Below are 16,251 nucleotides of genomic sequence, written 5' to 3'. Positions count from 1 at the left end.
ATATCATTAACAACTCCACCAACCTTCGTGTCATCGGCAAACTTACTAGCCCACCCTTTCACTTCCTCATCCAAGTCATTTATAAAAATTACAACGAGCAGAGGTCCCAGAATAGATCCCTGCTGAACACCACTGGCCACTAAGCTCCAGGCTGCATGCTTTCCATCTACCACCACCGTCTGTCTTCTATGGGCTAGCCAATTCTATATCCAGACAGCCAAATTTCCTTTTATCCCACTAGCCCTTACTTTCTGAATGTGAGCCCACCATGGGGAACCTTTCGATCACCCAGCTAAAATCCCTATACATCACATCCACTGCTCTACCTTCATCTCCTTCAAAAGGCTACAAAGACTTCCAACAACCCCGACTGAACAGGTTGGTGCTGCCATGTCCACTATACAGGATTCATTTGCAACTACAGTTTGTATAAGGTACCTGACAATAACATACATGATAATCTTTCGTTGTTTGTATCTTGGCTGGTAAGGATGGTCAGAAATAAGACAGAAGTTATATGTGAAAAAGACATTTGAATAAAACTTGACTAAACAATTCAGTAAGATGAAAGTGTCATTTTTCTTTAAAAGTTCTAAAGATATACATCTTACAGTCAGATGGGAAAATTTATAATAGAGAACCAAGAAATGGCGGATGAACTAAATTTATAATTTACTTTGGTCTCCAAAGGATGACACAAATATTGTATCAGAAATTATGTGGAACGTAGGGTTTAGTGAGAGGAACTAAAACAAATCTGTAATAGTAGAGAAAGTGTTGGAGAAAATGATAAGATTGAAGTCTGGTAAATCCTCAGGGTTTAATAATGTACATCCTAGCAATACTTAAGTGGTCATAGAAACAGATGTATTGGTGATCATCTTCCAAGGTTTACACTTTGGAACAGTTCATCAAGATTGGAGGATAGCTCATTTAACCGCACTATTTAAAAAAAGGGAGGTAGAGAGAAAACAGGGAATTATAGACCAGAGTGTCTGATGTCAGTAGTGAGGGAGATATTAGGGACCACTTTCAAAGGATTTTAAAAGCAAGCACTTAGAAAAACAGTGGATCAAATGATGTGGGGGACAGCAGGATTAGGGTACTGAGCTTGTTGTTCAGCTATGATCATTCTGAATAGCAAAGCAGGCTCGAGGGTTTGAATGATCTATTCTTGCTTCTGTCTTTTATCTAACACAAAGTCATAAAAAGAAAATTATGTCTGCAGAGAAAACTGTAAAGCAAAAATCAGTATCCAAGGGTACTGGGGCAATATTAACATTTGGCCAACTTCATCTTCAGGAATGGCACAAGTACTCATTTCTCTTCATTTGTTATAATGCATACATAATGGTTGTTCAAAAATTGAGAAGATTTTGCTTATTCATTACTTAATATTGATGCAATCAGAGCTTTAAAAATCAAAACACATTTGCAGCAACATGTAGACAGTAAGGGCTGCCGGTGGAGGCATAAATGAAAACTTAATTTCCATATCTAAAACAGCTGACAAAGATTTAATGCATCTGCAAGTTCTTTGAGTTTCTCCAGGACTGAAACCAGTGGGCCTTTTTCGTCCCTTCAGTTTAGGAGATATGAAGTATTGGTACAGGGAAATTAAAAAACATTAAATAAAATCTACCTTGCTCAAAGATAACTCACCATCACAAGTAGTGGTTGAAGTGAATAGCACCTATGTATTTAAGAGGAAGTTATGTAAGTAATTGAGGGAAAAATGAACAGAAGAGGTTAAGAGGGCGAGATGAAGGAAGGTAGAAACAGAGTCACATGGAGAGCAACAAATGACGTATCTGCTCAATGAATACAGATCAGGAAAAAGACTAAGACAAAAGTGATAAATTTGCTTATATGCAAGTTAATAATTTATCAAATCAAAACCTAAATGGCATAGAGATTTTAAATGTCAACTTTTTAAAATGAAGAATTGAATTCCATATCAAACAATTGATGGATCTAATTTAAGAATCACATTCCATTGTACAGTATGCTAATTGAATATTAATATACATCAGGTTAACTCTACCTAATCATTCGCCACAAAGCAAACAGTATGATGAACACTATAGTTTGTGATAGGATGGTACATCATGTTCCAGTCAAACCAGTTTGATATTCTAGTGTCATGTTCTGCTTTATAAGACTATAATTTGTATGAATATGCCACCATTTATGCTGCATGTATATGAGTGTGAATGAGCATGTCTAGTGGGGTGTGCATGTTGGGGAAGGAGTATGTGGGGAGGCATGCACATGTGGGGGTGGCAGGGAGAAAGGAAGGGCACAGGACGGAAGTTATTCCACAGGAAGATATTTGAGGACTGAAACCATAAGGCTAATTTTAATATCAGAGATATGAGCAAGAGCTTGAACATTTCAGGCTTTGCAGCAATGAGAGACAGACAGACGTAATCCTTTAGAAATAAACATTGAAAGTTCTTTAGCATGGAACAGACTAATCCATTATTTAAAATGCAAATTAGATTGTATGGATAGGACCAGCGACAGGTTCAGATATGTAGAACTTCAAATACTGGCAGATGTTTCAGACTAAGTCCATCTAGTATTGAAGTGTTCTACTTATACTCACCTCATGACCTACACTTTTGTCAATGAGCTGCAGATAAGAGCTAATGTTCTCTTCATCAGGTCTGGATACTAGCAGCTGTGTACACACTGCAAAGGAGAATGATCAAGTATTATAAAAATTGTAATACCGGAAGTAGAAATTACTTCCAAGTTTCTCAAGATGCCGAAAGCTGAAAATCACAAAAAAGGCAAATTTAATAGTTCAACTTTATTGAATTCAGTGATATTTACACAGAATATTTATCAGATCAGAAGATTTTACGGAGTGCACAACATTCACTGGTATACAGAGGGACTTGAACTTTGCAAATGCTAGAGACTGGGGGCAAGACAGTGGAGGTGGTGATAGCAGAGGAGAGGGGCTTACAGAGACTGAGGCACAGTATGAAAGGGGATCACACCCAAACAATTCATTTTAAGTACAGAAGAAATTCTGTACACTTTTTCCATGTACAAATAATTATTCAATTATGTTATTACAAGCAAAAGAATATTGAAAGAAGACGGTTTTCATAGATTAATGCATAAAAGATGAAGAGCAAACATTTGAATTCGATTGAAATGACAAATAAAAGACTTAATCATCTTTGCAGGAAGCAAGGTAATGAGTCTTCTTTCTTTCTTCATATGGCTTTGGGAGAAGAAGCTGTTGTCAGAGTTGTAATGTCAAGTTCCTTAACCAGTCCAGTGCCTTGCTGGAGAGGGAATGGATACTGATAGCCATTACAAGGTCCACCCTGACAAGTTAATTCTTAAGCTCTCTATTCAGTAATTAGTATTATTTAAAAAAAGGTTACTTTAGTTCTTTTATGGGTCATTGGGTCAATAGACTAAAAAAAGAAAAATCAAAGCAAGATGCTTCAAGATAAATTAAATAGATAAAATGATGATAAAGACAAGGAACTTATGAGAAACTCCAAGCACTACATAAGGACATTCTATCCACTTGGCCTGCATTAGTTTTGCATTACTCATATTTTAAACTTTCTGGCACTTTTTTAAAAAACCAGGTATGTCTCCAATCACCTCTCAAGTGCAGTATAATACATTCTATATGATAAGGCATGAAAACTTCACCTAACATGCCAGTTTATATTTTTATTCATGCCATGGTGCCGCATTAATGATTCATTAAACTTTCACAATCTACCGCCAATATAAAACTTTCAATATTTGGAGTTTTGCTTCCTCTCCCTTATTCTTATCTACAGTGCATGGAGCAACAGCATTAAGTTTGCTGTAAGCAATAATTCAGTGTTATATCCTCCAAAATCTATATTAAGTCAATAGCTTTTCTACAATAAGGTACTCAAAACTGCATCAGTTTTACCTATCTATGGTTTTGGTCATACATAGGTGCTCAGTGGTTAGCACTGCTGCCTCACAGCATGAGGGACACTGGCTCGATTCTACCCTCGGGCGACTGTCCATGTGGAGCTTGCACATTACTCCCAGTGTCTGCGTGGGTTTCCTCCCACAATCCAAAGATGTGCATGTTAGGTGAATTGGCCATGCTAAATTGTCCATAGTGTTCAGGGATATGTACGTTAGGTGCATTAATCAAGGGTAATCCTAGAGTAAAGGGAATGAGTCTGGGTGGGTTACTGTTCGGAGGGTTGGTGTGGACTTGTTGGGCCGAATGGCCTGTTTTCACACTGTATTGATTCTATGAATTTCTGTATTTGTATTCAATATGCTGAACAGATTACCATTTTTCCTACTTGCACTTCTACCTTAAAAATCTCAGTTCTTCCCCTTTATTTAGATTATACCTTAAATCGTAAAGGTTCAATCATCATTCTATTCCTTTCACCCAATCTCATATTAGTTGATCTGTCCTAAACATGTATAGCTCATTTCTCTAACCCAGATGTGCTCTTACATTTTTCCTCACGTTTCATTACACTTCCTAATGTGGTGTGGCAAACAATGGTATGAGAGGTAGTAACCTCGTGGTTATGTTAGTATTAGACCTGATGACAGCACCCATATCTATGAACAAATGTTTAAGAATCCAAATAATTTATGCACGTGCAAATAGAAACTGTCCTAAGGCATATCTATTGCTATACAGAGGAACCATGACTATCTGAATGACATGGATGGGGAGTATTTGGTTCAGATAATCAAATGTCGGATAACACAGTTTAGCCAAGCATCGGGACCTTGCGATCTTAGTCAGATAATCCAAAATTCAGATAATGCCAGTAATCAAGGTTCCCCAGCTTTGGCATAGGGTCAGTTAGACTCGAAACGTCAGCTCTTTTCTGTCCTTACAGATGCTGCCAGGCCTGCTGAGATTTTCCAGCATTTTCTCTTTTGGTTTCAGATTTCAGCATCCGCTGTAATTTGCTTTTATCCAAGGTTCCCCTGTACTTGGACAATGAAAAACATTGTCACGAAACTGGTCCCTTTTTTCTAAAAGATGTTTCTTTTCTCAAGGACACTGTCCTTGTTTTTTTTTTCCCCCAGAGGGATAATAAAATGCTCCTGGTTCCGATTAGGCACGGTGGCACAGTGGTTAGCACTGCTGCCTCGCAGCGCCAGAGACCCGGGTTCAATTCCCGCCTCAGGCGACTGACTGTGTGGAGTTTGCACATTCTCCCCGTGTCTGCGTGGGTTTCCTCCGGGTGCTCCGGTTTCCTCCCACAGTCCAAAGATGTGCAGGTTAGGTGAATTGGCCATGTTAAATTGTCCGTAGTGTTAGGTAAGGGGTAAATGTAGGGGTATGGGTGGTTTGCGCTTCGGCGGGTCGGTGTGGACTTGTTGGGCCGAAGGGCCTGTTTCCACACTGTAAAGTAATCTAATCTAATCTAGACTTGTTTGGTACAAAGATTAAAGGGTATTGAGAGGCCTTTTTGTTTATATGTAAACTGATGAGACTTCAGGCCAAAATGGTCATGTTTTAGAAGTGACCTGTAAAATGAAAGGGGAATGGTCAGCTCAGTCCAGAACTAGTTAGGAGTTCAGCTGTGTGGAAACAGGCTCTCTCTCTTTCTGCCCTTCTAACTTCAAACTATAAACATTTACTCCATTTTTTAAAACTTTTTTTAAGGGGGTTTGCTTATTGGGACTGTGGTGTATATTCGGAACAGCATAATTAAGTCTAGTTTGGATAACTGAGTTCTACTCTGTGTTTCATTGTGTAATTTTGTGAATAAATTTCTGTCTGTCTGTTTTAAAACCCGGTAGTCAACCCAGTGAAGATTACTCTGGGTAATTTTTACTGTACACTTACCAAAACAAATTGCAAAAGTAATGGTGTGGATTGCATGCTCAAGAATGTTTTGAGTGGTCTGGCCTAGTCCATAGCAATATTCATTTACATTCTTATTAATAACTTTATAATTAAGCACTTAGGCTTCAGCCCTTGTATTAGCACACTACTTATCAATACATTTAGTCAATTAGAAGAATTCCAATTCAGTTGGTCAGGTGTAATCCTTACTTCACAATTTGCATTCATTGCCCTTGGGTAATCCCTACCTTTTTTTTTTAAGCATTGATGCTTAAAAAGATGGTGCATATTATTTAAATACTTTCTTCATTTAATTAGGTTACATTAACAGAAAATCTAAGTGATTTGGAGTTCAGATGAAAAATCTGAAAACCACTCCAAGTTATGCTAGTAATATAGTATCATTGCAAATAAAAACATGAGAAAGATAAATGAGACAACCCTAGAACAGCTTTTAAAAGCAGGAAAAGTATTTTAAACATTTGAGAGTTTGGAGAAGAGCAAGTGGATAAGACTGTATTTGAGTAATCTGACAGCTGAAACTGACAACCGGAAGCGGCAGGGACAGGCCACTATAAATGCTGGAGGAAACACCACAGAAGCGCTTCACAGGAGGCTCCCAAGCACTGAGGATGTCACCTAGACAGGGACGAAACATTTGCAACAAAAACTTCCAGCTCGGCGAACAGAACCACAACAGTAATCTGTTAATTTGACCATCTAATCATGAAGGTAAACTAAGCAAAGAACATGTAAATGAGTTATTTAGCAGGATGAAAACACCTCGAAATAGTTCAATGGGAATGACATAGAAGGTAACATTATTAATTTACTTCATGACAATAAAAGTGGGCCAGATACTGAAGTCACTAGTTTACCATCAAACAGTAAAAAATGAATAATTTCCTCCAGTAAGTATGTATTGTTAAAAGCATTATATGAAAAAGGTTTTCTTGGATCATGGTGCTAAAAACATGTTGAGGCTTTTCACGATTGAAGGGTACTTGAACTAGCACAAAAGTAAACACATGATGACAAAAATCATCTGGAGAAAGCACAGTAAAAATCATAAGGAAAGTGGTTAGTAGTACTACAGTCTGGAACAGGTAATGGCAATAGGTCAAAAGGAAAATATTAGGCTAGATGTTTAAAGAATCATAAGATACAATAGAGATGAAGATTCAATCTGCACAGAACGCAGCACATTACATTTGCCTTTAAAATAAGAAAACGTTAGAGTCTAGGCTACCTTCTTAAAATGTTTTGAGGTGGTCTGGTCCAGTCTAGTCCATAACACCAGTTATTTGGAAGAAGATTTGTACAGTTAGCAGAGAACAACCATTAATCTTGATGGCTTAGGATAAATGTGAAACTTTGGGGTAGTATTACTATCAGAATTTAGAGTCAGAGATATACAGCATGGAAACAGACCCTTCAGTCCAACCCGCCCAGACCCTACCTATTCTAGTCCCACCTGCCAGCACCCGGCCCATATCCCTCCAAACCCTACCTATTCATATACCCATCCAAATGCCTCTTAAAATATTGCAATTGTACCAGCCTCCAGCACTTCCTCTGGCTGCTCATTCCATACACGAACCACCCTCTGCGTGAAAAAGTTGCCCCTTAGGTCTCTTTTATATCTTTCCCCTCTCACCCTAAACCTGTGCCCTCTAGTTCTAGACTCCCCGACCCCAGGGAAAATACTTTGCCTATTTACCCTATCCATGTCCCTCAATTTTGAAAACCTTTACAAGGTCACCCCTCAGGCTCCAATGGTCCAGGGAAAACAGCCCCAGCCTGTTCAGCCTCTCCCTATAGCACAATTCCTGCAACCCTGGCAACATTTGTGGGCAGCACGGTGGCACAGTGGTTAGCACTGCTGCCTCACAGCACCAGAGACCCGGGTTCAATTCCCGCCTCAGGCGACTGACTGTGTGGAGTTTGCATGTTCTCCCAGTGTCTGCGTGGATTTCCTCCGGATGCTCCGGTTTCCTCCCACAGTCCAAAGATGTGCGGGTCAGGTGAATTGGCCATGCTAAATTGCCCATAGTGTTAGGTAAGGGGTAAATGTAGGGGTATGGGTGGGTTGCGCTTCGGCGGGGCGGTGTGGACTTGTTGGGCCGAAGGGCCTGTTTCCACACTGTAAGTAATCTAATTTAATCTAATCTAATCCTTGTAAATCTTTTCTGAAGCCTTTCAAGTTTTACAACATCTTTCTGATAGGAAGGAGACCAGAACTGCACTCAATATTCCAACGTAGCCTAACCAATGTCCTGCACAGCCGCAACATGACCTCCCACCCCTGTACTCAATACTCTGACCAATAAAAGAAAGGCCTTAACTATCCTATCTACCCACGACTCCACTTTCAAGGAGCTATGAACTTGTACCCCAAGGTCTCTTTGTTCAGCAACACTCCCTAGGACCTTACCATTAAGTGTATAACTCCTGATAAGATTTGCTTTCCAAAAGGCAGCACCTCGTATTTACCTGAATTAAAATCCATCTGCCACTTCTCAGCACATTGGCCCATCTGGTCAAGATCCTGTTGTACTCCGAGGTAACCCTCTTCGCTGTCCACTACACCTCCAGTTTTGGTGTCATCTGCAAACTTACTAACTGTACCTCTTATGCTCGCATCCAAATCATTTATGTAAATGACAAAAAGTAGAGGACCCAGCACCGATCCTTGTGGCACTCCACTGGTCACAGGCCTCCAGTCTGAAAACAACCCCCCACCACTGCCCTCTGTCTTTTGAGCCAGTTCTGTATCCAAATGGCTAGTTCTCCCTGCATTCCACCAGATCTAACCTTGCTAACAAAAGTCTCAAAAAAATGTTAGCTGAAATGGCACCAAAACCCCAATATGCACTTTTATTTTGGATTCCAATGAACCATTGATTTACCTTTATCACCCAAGTAAAAACATACAATGATAAATTGTGACATTGCAAAAAAGAGGCCTACCTTTGCCCATGACTCTTGTAAACTGTCCAGGCAGATCTCCTTCTGGAACAGGAGCACCTCCCGACTCACCCTCACACCCTGTCACATTTTGTTGCTGAATGCCCCCAGCAGCAGAATCCTTCGCATCAGGTAGTCCACTTCCCAAGGTGTTGTCTGAATTCATTAAAGAGGACTGAGAATTCAAGTCTTGGTTTTGTTCACTAGAGTTTTGGGTATGAGAGAAATTGTAAGCTTTGATAGGGGTAAGAATCATTTGGTGCAGCTCCTGGAGTGCATTACGCAGATTACCACCTTCAAGAATGTCCTGTACAATAGAATGAAAAATATCAATATACCATTCAAATGTATACAAACTTATTGAAATATATAATACATTGCTGGAGATTATTCACTAAAACTTTTGTTAAATGAGCACTTTATTTCCTTTTATCCAGATATTAGTGAAAAGTTTGGATATTTCAGATGTGTTTTCACTCCATCATTCAATTCAGTGTACTAAACAGTAGATACTTAACAGTAGATAGCAGAAGTACTTTCTAGCCTAAAGTAAAAAATTGCATAGGTCACTTGTAACATTGTAAGACAGTTACCTTTTCCAATTAATTTATTTACAATAATGAGGAGTTATTATCTGACCAGCTGAATTTAAATAACTTTCTTTATTTTGCAAGTTATCACAGTATTGGGATCAAACAATTCCATCCAGCAACAGTTGATTGAAACAAATTGTAGGGATGGGGTAGTAGATAGGGCAAGTGAGCTGTTAGTTTTTCAGGTCAGTATTTTAAACCTTGTATTCGCAAGTAAGGGCAGTTTCCATGAACAGCCCAATTCAGAAACCTGCATTCCTATGCAAATTCTCAATGTGATAGATGACAGCAGACCAGAGGCTGAGAAGGGTCGACATCCAAATTTTGACAACCCTCTTCAAAACACACATGCACAATTGAGGAATGTGAAGGAAACTCATCTTGGAGCTTCAGTAACAGGCAAGAGCTTAGCACTGTGCAAAACAAGGGAGTCCACCTATTCAGCAAATTAACTATTTGCATAAACATCCTGCCTTGCATACCATGATTGAACAACTAAAAGAAACTGAAATTGGTGGAGAAACTCTGGCAGCATCTGTCAGAGAAAACAAATCTGCAGTCAATGTTTTTACCTAGAGAAAACAAACAGTCAACCTTTCCAGTCCAGTGAACTCTGTAGAACCACTGAAGTTCTGAACATGGTGAAAAGTTGACTGTGCTTTCATTTCACAGATACCAGACCTGCTTTGTTTCTCAAGGAATTCCTGATTTTTTGTTTCAGACCTGCAGTATCCGCAGTTTTTCGTTTTTAAGAGTGTAATTAGCTACAGGCAGTAAATATCACCCTGGTCAACAACGCCCATATTTTGAGAAGAAATGGAATAAAGTCAATACAGAGGTTCAAGGCCATGGTCTTTAGGAGAATCACCTCAGATTCACCAATCTAAAGTAGCTTGAATCTCTCTTCCCTAGAATCATTCCTGTAACTAATCTTTGCACCCTCTACTGTTCTGATATCCTCTCGAAAGTGTTCCAGCTGAGGACTTAGCAGTAATCTGTAAAGGCTCATCACAATATCCTTGCTTTTGTCCAGAGTCCATAAGTCTTTACAACCATTTTCACAACCCTTCAATTTGTGCATGTATGCCTTCAGGTTTCTTGCATCTTGCAACCCTTTAGAATTGCACCCTCATTTTCATGCACGTTCATTCTACATACTAAAATGTCTAACTCCACGTTTCTGCATTAAATTTGATCTACCATTTGTCTATCCATTCCACAAACCTTATATCTCCTTTGTCCAATTGACCATGTTCAAACTTTTGTGTCATCTGCAAGTTTTAAAAATGTGTCCTTTGCATCCTAATCCAAGTTAATATAAAAATCAATAAAAAGAGTACTGGAAAACACCTGTTTTCTGCCAATCCAAAAACAACCATATAGCACTACTCCTGGCTTTCTGTCACTCAGCCACTTGGTATCCATGCAGTCACAGTTCCATTTATTCAATGCGTCTCAATTTTGCTGAGGAACCAATTTTGTGGAAGTGAGCTTTTAGAAGTCTCTAACAACTAAATTTTTGATGAGATAATAGTGAAAAGTGATTAGCCTTTAACATGCCAGCTTTAAATGGATTAATCTACCATTGTCCAGGTCTCAATCATAGAAGGGTTGCAACAGAGGAGGAAATCATTCGCCTGTTGTGACTGTGCTGGCTCTCAAACTCACGTAGCCCTATATTCCCACTTAATGCCCTTTAAATTGTTTTTCTAGATAATTGTTTAATATTCTTTTGAAGGCTTTGATTGAATCTGTCTTTATAATAACCTCAAGCAGTGGATTACAATTCTCATTGCACAAAACTGTTTTTCTTCATGCCACCTTTGGAGACTTGGGACCTTTGAGCCAACGGGAAGGTTTTCCCATCTATTGTCTAAATTCTCTTGATCACCCTTTTTTCCAAACCTTCTGTTGTCAAAAGGAAATCACTCAGGCCCAGCTTCTCCAATCTCTTGATATAATTGGAGTTACTTAGCCCGAGAACGATTTTCTAAATCTTTCCTGCATCCTATTCAGTGCCTTCACGTTCTTGCTAAAAGTCGTACAAGGAACTGTACTCAGCAGAGGCCAATTTAGTGCTTTATTTAGGTTTATCATAACTTCCACAGATTTAAAAAAAACCTGATGGTAAAAAAAAACACATTTCTACCACCAGGGTAAACTGATTCTCCAGTAATTGTGGTGTCATTTTGCACCCTTTATTGATCAAGAATGCAACATTTATAATTCTCCAGTCATCTGACACTATCTCCACACAAGGACGACGAAGATTACAACCAACGCTAAGTTCTTCATTCCCTCAACGGATTCAGATACCTCCAATCTGATCCTGATCTGTACAAATTTAAGTACAGCTAGCCTTTCTAATAATATCTCATCATCAATGTTTAGCACACCTATGATCTCAAATAACACTGAAGTCCTGCTCCAGAACTTGCCATGTGCCTAGACAACCTTCTGCAGCATAGTTACAACACTAGCATCTACCTGACAATGTGGAAAATTGTCTGGGTCTGTCTTGTTCACAATAAACAGGAGGTATACAATCCTACCAATAACCACTCCATCAGTTTACGGTCAAACCACAGCAAAGTCATGGAAGGAAGTCATCAATAGTGCTATCAAGAGATGGTTGTGGTTGTTGGAAGTCAGTCATCTCAGTTCCAGGTGTCCCTGCAGGAGTTCCTCAGGGTAGTGTCCTAGGCTTGACAGTCTTCATCTGCTTCATCAAAGACCTTCCTCTATCATAAAGGTCAGACGTGGGGGTGTTTGGGGGCGATGATTACACAATGTTTAGCACCATCTGCGACTCCTCAGATATTGACGCTATCCATGTCCAAACGCAGCAAGATTTAGACTAGGATTGATAAATGGGAAATGACATTTATATTCCACACTTGCCAGGCAATGACCATATACACCAAGGAAGAATCTAACCATACCCCTTGACATTGTCCAGAAACTGAACTGGATTGGTCATACAAATACAGCAAATGTGAAGGCAAGTTGGGGTTCAGAAACCTGTAACAAGCAATTCCCCAAACATGCCCACCATCTAGAAGTCACATGAGGATTGTGATAGAGTACAACACAAATACCTTGATAAGTACAGCTCCAACACTTGAGATGCTTGACAATCTCCAAGACAATGAAACCTGCTTTTTTGGCAGCACACTATCATATATTCAGTGCCTCCACTTCCAATGTACAGTGACAGCAGTGTGTACAATCTACAAGGTGTACTGCAGAGGTTCACCAAGGTTCCATAGACAGCACTTTCTAAACAAAATGATCCACTAGTTAGAAGGACGAGGAGAGCAGATACATGCGAACACCTTCACCTTCAAAACTCCCCTCCAAACCACTCACCATCCTGACGTGAAAATATTTGATTTGATTTATTACTATCACACATACCTTGGTACAGTGAAATATTTTGTTTTGCGTGTAGTACAGACAGACCATACCATACAAAGATCATAGGATGATTGAACAGTGAGGAATAGACAGTTAGGACAGCAAAGAAGGTGCAAAAAGCAAGATCAACATTAGATTTGGAATGTGAGGGGTCCATTCAGAAGTCTAATAACAGCAGGGAAGCTGTCCTTGAACCTGTTGGTACGTGTGTTTAAGCTTTTGTATCTTCTGCCTGTTGGAAGAGTTTGAAAGAGATTATAACTGGAGTGGGAGGGGTCTTTGATGATGTTTGCTGCCTTTCTGAGACAGCGGGAAGTGTAGATTGAGTCGATGGATGGAAGGCTAGCTTCTGTGATGGACTGGCTTGTGTTCACAGCTCTCTGTAGTTCTTTTTAATAACAGTCTTGGGCAGAGCAGGAGCCGTACCGAGCTGCAATGCATCCACATAAAATGTTTTCTATGGTGCATCAACAAAAGTCATTGAGTCCTTATAGACATGCTGAATTCCCTTAGCCTCCTGAGGAAGAGGAGGCATTGTTGTGCCTTCTTGACTTCACATCAACATGGATGGTCCAGTACAGATTATTGGTGATTGTCACTCCAAAGTACTTGATGCTCTTGACCATTTTCACTTCAGCTCCGTGGATGCAGGTAAGGGCATGCCGACCTCCTTGCTTCCTGAAGTTGATGATCAGCTCTTTAGTTTTCCTGACTTTAAGGGAGAGATGGTTATCTTTATGCCACACCACCAAGAACTCACTCACTCTCTCCTTTATTCTATCTCACGATTGTTTGATACCTGGCCTGCAACAGTGGTGTAGTCAGCAAATTTGTAGGTGCAGTTTAATGAATTTGGCCACAATCATGAGTATACAGGAAATACAGTAAGGGGCTGAGTAAACACCCTTGTGGGGCATCAGCATTGATGATTCTTTCACAGATTGCAGTCTGCGGGTAAGGAAATTGAGGATCCAGATGCAGAGTGCAGAGTAGAGACCGAAGTCTTACAGTTTGGAGATTAGTTTGGATTATAATGGTGAAGGTAGAGCTGTAGTCAATAAGTAGAAGCCTGACATAGGTATTCTTATTATTCAGATGTTCCAGGGATGAGTGTAGGGCTAGGGAGATGGCATCTGCCATGGACCTGTTGCACCAGTAGGCAAGTTGCAAGGGATTTGCAAATTGCAAATATACAGCTGTTCCTTCAGTGTCATGGGATCAAAAGTTCAGCTGTCCCTTCCTAACAGCATTGTGGATGTGCCTAATTCAAATGATTGTCGCAGTTTAAGGCGGCTGTCCACCACTATCTCAAGGGAAATAAATACTAGCCTAGCCAAGCCAGCAAATGGGAACAACTGGGATCAGTTTAGGAGAAATTCTTGTAATACTGGATTGTATCACCCAAGTATACAATCAAACCATTAAAATTCCAACTTTTTTTAAAGAAAAGGTAATGGACCCAAAATGACAAAGTGATCCTAAATCCAGTGACTGTCTGGAGAGGAACTCTGATATCTGCAAGTGTGACACTCCAAAGAGGTGAGCTTTAACTCTTGACAGTGCACATTTTAAAAAAAATCACAATTATTTGAGGAACTTTGTCTGGAGTTTGGTGGTAACAATACATACAAAAAGCAAGTTAATAAGAAGAGTTCAGCCTGTGGTGTGATAGACATCGATAATTTGAACAAGAACTGCTTACCAACATCTATTAATAGCATTTACAGAAATTACCACTATTAAACTGTTCTGACAAATTTTAAACTTAGTTTAATAGTTGAAAATATATGTACATCTAATGAAAATACATATAATGGAAAACATTCCTGATGGCCTAGAGACATTATTGCTAGACTATTAACCCAGAGATCCAGATAATGTTCTGGGATTGTGCCGTGGAAAAATGTTCCATAATTTGATACAAAATATGAACTAGGTTGAAATATTGCATCTTAGGAGCAATCTTTTAATGGTTACAAATAAATATCAAATGGTCGATGTCATTATTGGCCAATGCTGTAGTTTTGGAACTAAATCAAAAGGCATACACCTTTGACAAGTCTGGAATTAAGGGTCTGATAATAACCTCGAAGCTGTTGTTCACAGTTAGAAAAAAAAAGTCAGGCTCAGGAATATCCTTTAGGGAAGGAAACTGCTGTCCTTACTGGGTCTGGCCTACATGTTACTTCAAACCCACAGCAATTTGGTTGACTCTTATCAGTCCTCTGGGGCAGTTGGGATGGGTAATAAATGCAGGCCTAGCCAAAGATGCCCACATGCCATGAATAAATAAAAAAAAAATTGAAGAAAACTAAATTTTTTGAGCAAAGTAGCAGTTAGTCTTAGACAATCTTGAACACAATAAAATACGATTTGGGATGCATACAACAGAAAATTAGTCTACATTAGATGGAAGCATTGCCAGTGCAAAGACGAGAATGTTGAATGTTTCAGCACTGAGGTGATTGCCAAGATAAATGGCCAAGATAAATACATAGAAGAACAGTCACACATATCTGCATATTTCTTACCTTTTCCAATGATCTGAGCACATTCTGTCTCTCCTTCAGCTTTTGTATGCTGAGGACAATTTTGTGTCTTGCACCTTTGGTAACATGCTGCAGCAAGAACAAACAAAGGCCTCAAATATCTATTTCATCATGGCAATTTTAAACATTTGATCATATAAATGACATGGTCCACGTCTAGTAAAATATTACTTTTGTATTTAAACTGAGATGCTGCATTAAAATTGTTTCATGGGATACAAATAGTGGACTACATTGGAATATCTTTTCTTTGTGGGACTTAGCACTGCTGCCTCACAGCGCCGGAGACCCGGGTTCAATTCCCGCCTCAGGCGACTGACTGTGTGGAGTTTGCACATTCTCCCAGTGTCTGCGTGGATTTCCTACGGGTGCTCCAGTTTCCTCCCACAGTCCAAAGATGTGCAGGTCAGGTGAATTGGCCATGCTAAATTGCCCATAGTGTTAGGTAAGGGGTAAATGTAGGGGGTATGGGTGGGTTGCGCTTCGGCGGGTCGGTGTGGACATGTTGGGCCGAGGGGCCTGTTTCCACACTGTAATGTAATGTAATCTAATCTAATCTCAATGGTTACAAATAAAAATCAAGAGGTCAATGTCAGTCCTGGTCAAGGTTATAGCGTCGGAACCAAATCAAAAAGGCATAAATCTGACAAGATGATGGGTTAGGGATAGGATATTTAAAATGACCACCAATACTATGGAAAGGAGCAAGCAGATAACAGACAATAATAAAAATGCCCTCAAATAACTTTATTGCAAGGAAGGTCAGTACAAACTGTACCCAGAAAGTGAATGCAAAAAGGGCCAATCTTGATTTAATTATTTGGAGATCTGTATAGTTGGAGAACAGAGGAAGAAAAGTTTATTTGGTAAATCTTCAAAG

The 16,251-nt window shown here is 39.5% G+C and overlaps 1 protein-coding gene across 1 annotated transcript in view; it reads right to left on the bottom strand.

Moving 5' to 3' along the window:
* The window catches only part of samd4a (sterile alpha motif domain containing 4A), a 119,240-nt gene that overhangs the window by 35,614 nt on the left and 67,375 nt on the right, over positions 1-16,251 (bottom strand). Inside the window, exons 3-6 of the mRNA XM_087990213.1 lie at positions 16,150-16,199; positions 15,354-15,440; positions 8,816-9,119; positions 2,609-2,694 (exon numbers count right to left, since the gene is read on the bottom strand). Of these exons, the coding sequence (XP_087846339.1) occupies positions 2,609-2,694; positions 8,816-9,119; positions 15,354-15,440; positions 16,150-16,199 (527 nt within the window). The remainder of the gene's footprint in view (positions 1-2,608; positions 2,695-8,815; positions 9,120-15,353; positions 15,441-16,149; positions 16,200-16,251) is intronic.

The sequence above is a fragment of the Chiloscyllium plagiosum genome, unplaced genomic scaffold (assembly GCF_037043375.1).
Source record: "Chiloscyllium plagiosum isolate Xiang-an unplaced genomic scaffold, Cpla_swu_hap1 HiC_scaffold_8, whole genome shotgun sequence".
In the NCBI taxonomy this organism is placed as follows: Eukaryota; Metazoa; Chordata; class Chondrichthyes; order Orectolobiformes; family Hemiscylliidae; genus Chiloscyllium; species Chiloscyllium plagiosum.
This window is presented reverse-complemented; position numbering and strand designations above follow the sequence as displayed.